This window comes from Camellia sinensis, chromosome 8 (genome assembly GCF_055761805.1).
Source record: "Camellia sinensis isolate YWXY chromosome 8, ASM5576180v1, whole genome shotgun sequence".
Classification (NCBI taxonomy): Eukaryota; Viridiplantae; Streptophyta; class Magnoliopsida; order Ericales; family Theaceae; genus Camellia; species Camellia sinensis.
Window position 1 is genome coordinate 38102485 of NC_138968.1, and position 5325 is coordinate 38107809.

A 5325-nucleotide genomic window follows, 5' to 3' on the forward strand; every position below is an offset into this window, starting at 1 on the left:
AAAATTATCAATCTTTACATTTAGTAATGACTGATCTCTTGACTTCTTAAATAAAAGAGCACAAAATTAACAAATTGAGTTAGCTTTGATTAATTATATAAAATATAATTTATTCAATATTTTATTTGGTATTTATAAACTTGTTCATATATATATATATATATATAGCAACAATGATAGGTAGCCTGAAAATTTATGACTCGAATGGCTCGAAACACTCAAAACGAAGTTGTTTTGAATATAAAACGACATCGTTTTAACACATTTGAACTATTCGAATCACACAAATTTGGACTACTAAATATTTTTCTCTTGTGTGGGTAAAAATCTGACCACACTGCCCGTTTAGTGATCAGCAGCAAAGCACCGGCAGAATAGATGGCTCCAATAACCTGTAACATAAAGGAAAAGTTCCGGCGGTGGTTCTTCCACCCGGGGGCACTCCGACGATCAAGTCAGTATGTTTCTCAAGGATAATCAAGTATTAAACTGAATACTCAAAGTATGAATTACATACCTTAGACCCACGGGGGTGCCTCTCTTTTATAATATACTTAATCAAAGTCCAACTAGAAATATGACTTCTGTGTACCCCAATCTTAGTACTTACTCTGGACTCTTTAGGAGATAGAGATAAACTCCCTAAGAGGTTTATCCTTATCTTAATTAAGTCCCCTCTTTGCTTCAGGACTCTTGTCCCTTATCTTCGGATTCCGACATCTTCGGAGATGACCTCGGCTTATCCGAGATTACCTCGGCTTAATTACCAGGGCACGTGGCACCTCGGCTGACACGTCGGCGTCACCATGCCACGTGTTGGTATTCAGAAAATATGTCCCCACAACTACCCCCTAGGTTCCATTACCTCGGCATTCTGAGGTGATAGAACCTACACTGTTCGAAATTTTGTCACTTCTTTTCTGAGCAATGGTTCAAAAAAACTGTTTTGCCAAGATTATCTTCTTTCAGCCGACGTGTTCTCTTCGGAGAACGAGGCTTCGGTCGTACTCCCCTACGCGCATGAGCTGTCATGCATATCTAACTGTTTCTTTTACGTGTTTCGTCTTTATTGGAGCGTGTCAGTGACGCGCCTGAAGCTGTCTGTTCGTTCGTCTGCGCCGTCTGACGCGTGCGTTGCTCTAGGCGCAATAATTGCCCTATTTTTGCCGCCGTTTCAAATTTTTGACAAAACTCTTTTTTGCCTCTTATTTTCCTTCACTTTTTTCATTCTGTCTTCTCGTTCTCTCTCTTTCTGAAAGCTTTTTCTTCTTCGAATCCGCCATTGCTTCAAACTTTCTTCTGGAACTGCTTTTGATCCTTCATTCTTGCAAAAGCCCTCTTTGTTGTTGCAACTGGTTTCTGGGTTTGGTGAGCACTGCCTTGGCTTCATTTGTTCTGGTAAGACCCTTTCTTTTAATTCTTCAATTCTCTTTATGTGCTTTTGTCTGTCTACTGCCATTACTGATTTTGTTCGAGGTCTGGGATTTATTTGTCTCTTGAATTTGTGGCTATACTTTGAGCTTCTATGCTTTTCCATCATTCTCTTTGCTGCTATTTCTTGATTTGTTTCTGTATCTCTATTGCTTCTGAGAACTATACCTCTGTTCTTGAATCTGAAACTTCGTCTTTGTTTTCTTCTTTTTTGTATCTGTCCCAGATCTGTGCCCTCGATCTTTATCTTCATAGTTCATAGATTTGGGATTTGTCTGTAGAACCCTTAATCTTTAGGGAAACTTGAAAAACGCCCATCTTTTAAGACAGATTCCTCTTAGTTTAAGCCAACATAATGGGTATGTGGAGGCATAGGGTGAATACCCCAACAAAACTTGAATACTTTAGACAAGAATTCTCTATCCCAGCCGATGTTCATCTTAAATTGGCTGGGGATAATGATACCATCGTGCCCACAGATCATACAATGCCCTTTCCAATAGTTGCTTTTACCGAATGTGGACTTCAGCTTCCACTCGATCCCCTCTTTCGTCAAGTTCTCCATTTCTATAAGCTGAATCCTATGCAACTTACTATCAACTCCTATAGGGTAATTAACGGTATTATTGCCTTAGCTAGGCAAGAAAACCTTAGAATCACCCTGGCCGACCTTCAATATTGTTATACCATGTGTCCTCTCGATCTGAAGGATAGAGGTTTTGTCTATTACCTTAAGCCGAGATCCACTCAGTACAAGATTATAGCCGACCTTCCAGACTCCAACAAGGGGGCTGGAGATGACTTTCTTATTGCCTCTGGAAATTGGGAATTTGGCCCAGATGAAGATGTCCACCTCTACCCTCTTCCTCGAACACTTACAGAGGGCAAGAGTAATAGCCCTGAGTCAACACTTAGTTGTTTTTACTTAAGATTTTAATACTTTATTTCTGACGTCTGTTTCTTTGCAGATCTTCATCAGCCACCGAAAAATTTTCGCCAATCCTTCTTCCCAGGAACAGATCTGAAAACACTTCTTGGCCTCCCAATCCATAAACGAAAAGCCCTAGTATTACTAAACTTCATCCCTACATACAAATCCACCTTACCCGACGTCCCAAGAAAAAGGAAAAAGAGCCTTTCTCCACCTACAGCCACAACCTTAACTGCTTCTACATCCCGAACAGATCAAGAATCCACATCTGCCCCAGCCGACCTTCCATCAACTTCGGCCCCCTATTTAATACCAATTCCAGAACGTAGACGCCGAAGAAAGCTTGTAAAAACAGCCGAAATGGTTCGTTCAAAGCCTGTCGTCCAAGATCTTCTTGCCGACATTCCAACTGACGCCGAAGCCGCACCAGCGCAAACAATGCTCCCACCCAAACAAAAGAGAGTAAAAAGGGCTCAGCCTAAGGCCAAGGCTACAGATGCCGAAGCTGAAGATACTGTGCCTATTTCAAAGCTGGCAGAAAGCAAGAAATCAGCCTCTGTCTCCACCAAGAGATCTGCTGAGGGTCAACCCTCAGGGTCTACACAAACAAAGCGGCCAAGGTCATCGTCTGCGACGACCTCGGCTTCAAAGAAGCCCGACGTCCCATGGGCCCCTGATCTATCTCTGGAGGACAGGCCCATTATGGCTAGCGAGAGTGCTGACGACATTAATGTTGCTGTCGCTCTTAGCACTGCTCTCCTCCTACCGAATGACTTGGAGCGAAATGCCAGTTTTAGTGAGTATGAAAATTATGCTCTTATGCTCCAACACTCTGCTCAAGTAAGTATTTCTGTTTGTATTTATGTTTCTTCCTTCTTTTTCTTTCTGAGAAAATTTTCTGATACTTCTGTTTTCATTCAGGCTATCCAACATGCCCATTCATTTTCAATGCAATCCTTTGAGAATCGTCAAAGATTGGTTGATATGAAGAGGGAAGCAACTTCAATGAAGAGAGAATTAAGGGCCCTTGAAGTAAAAATGAAAAAACTAGAGGATCAAGCCGAGGCTGCAACGAAGAACCAAACCTTAGCTCTTGAAAAGGCCGAAGCTGCTGAAGCCGTTAAAAAAGTAGCTGAAGCCGAGAAAAGGGAGGCCGAGGCTCAGAAGGTCCAAGCGCAAAAAGAACTTCAACAAGCGCTGGCCACCAAGGAGGCCGAAATCAAAGAGGCCGATGAAAAGGCCTATGCTCAAGGTATGGCCGACGTTGCAGAAGACTACAAGCTTCAAGTCAGGCAGGCATGCAACAGGGGATTTTCCCTTGGTTGGATGTCCTTGATAAAGAAGCTTGACCTTCCTGCTGACTTGCCATTGCGTCAGGCCGATGCTATTCCGTTACCATTTCCTCCACATCCTCCTGCTGGTGAGTCAGAGTCCGAGGCCGAGGAGGAAGATGAAGAAAATGATGATGGTGAGGCCTTGGTGAGAAAACCCAAGAATGCTGCCGAAGTCAAGTCCCCTCCTCCCGCTGAACTGGTTATGGACTTAACTCAAGATGAGGGGGGTGATGATGCTGAGGAAGTGTCCAAGGAGTCTGCTCCAGGGTGTCTATCATCTGACCTCCTTCTGACTGAAAGAAGTCTTGACACAACTTTGGCAGAGATAGATGCCGAAATACAAGCGGAGAAGGTGGCCGAGGAGATTCCAGCTGAATCATCCGAGGTTCCAGTTCCTGCTGCTGCTGATGTTCAAGAGTCTTGATTTTCCCTTCTTTCTTTTCTGGATTTTGGACTTTGTTTTTTCTTTCAATTCCCGGACAATGTATATTCCTTCTTATGGCCGATGTGCCTTTTTCAGTATGTATTTGCAACTGTTCTTGCTATGGATATGTCAATCTTATGATGTTCTGTTGTTTGCTTCTGCGTAGTTCTATACTTAGAAATTTTTGCTTGCTTTCTGCTTTCTTTGTGCAATCTTCTCGGGGTTACATACCTCGAGTATAACTGCAAAGCTTTTACTTCGGCAAGATACTGACCTGCAAACCTTGTATAAATTTTGATAAGCACAAAACATATACTACTCAATGTATACTTTTGCCATCTTTTTTTTCAAGTTTTCAACAAGTATTTAAATAATGATTTCGTTCTAATCTACTTGTAAATTGCTACAAATTTCAACAAGCGTCTAAACAATATACTTAACCTTTGCTTCAACCCGTTAATTTTCTGTATACCTTAGTGGGTGATCATACGTCGGCTTAACATAAACTTGTAAATTGCTACAAATTTCAACAAGTGTTAAGCATCTTCTCTAGGGTTTAAACAACCCACATATTGCTATGAAAACTTAAGCAATAACCTCGGCCTATCTTCGACTTGTAAATTGCTACAGATTTCAACAAGTGAAGATAAGGAATCAGCTTAATTTCAACTTGTAAATTGCTACAAATTTCAACAAGTGAATTAAGGAATAACATCGGCTTATCTTCAACTTGTAAATTGCTACAAATTTCAACAAGTGAAGATAAGGAATCAGCTTGATTCCAACTTGTAAATTGCTACAAATTTCAACAAGTGGATCAAGGAATAACATCGGCTTATCTTCAATTTGTAAATTGCTACAAATTTCAACAAGTGAAGATAAGGAATCAGCTTGATTCCAACTTGTAAATTGCTACAAATTTCAACAAGTGGATCAAGGAATAACATCGGCTTATCTTCAACTTGTAAATTGCTACAAATTTCAACAAGTGGATCAAGGAATAACATCGGCTTAACTTTGAGTTTGATATGCCTTCAAAAACATCCATGCATAACTTTATCAATCGATCATGTTGAAAGGATTCTGAAAAGATTTTATTGATAACACCGGCCAAACAATGATGTTTTTCTAATGATAGAAAAATTTCAAATTACAAGTATTCCAAGGTCTGGGCAATGCTTTGCCCTCGTTGTCTTCAAGCCGAT

At 41.0% G+C, this 5325-nt stretch overlaps 1 protein-coding gene across 1 annotated transcript; it reads left to right on the top strand.

Moving 5' to 3' along the window:
- Positions 1–2321: 2321 nt before the first annotated feature.
- Positions 2322–4285, top strand: LOC145796896 (uncharacterized). The gene is made up of 2 exons (XM_082882482.1): positions 2322–3202; positions 3284–4285. The coding sequence occupies exons 1-2, from the start codon at positions 2723–2725 to the stop codon at positions 4118–4120; spliced, it is 1317 nt and encodes a 438-aa protein (XP_082738608.1). The 5' UTR covers positions 2322–2722; the 3' UTR covers positions 4121–4285.
- Positions 4286–5325: the final 1040 nt, after the last annotated feature.

Bases quoted from the DNA above. Each gene is read 5' to 3' on its own strand.
- LOC145796896 (XM_082882482.1), top strand. From the start codon at position 2,723: ATGGTTCGTTCAAAGCCTGTCGTCCAAGATCTTCTTGCCGACATTCCA. The intron at 3,203-3,283 runs GTAAGTATTTCT...GTTTTCATTCAG, and splicing joins TGCTCCAACACTCTGCTCAA to GCTATCCAACATGCCCATTC.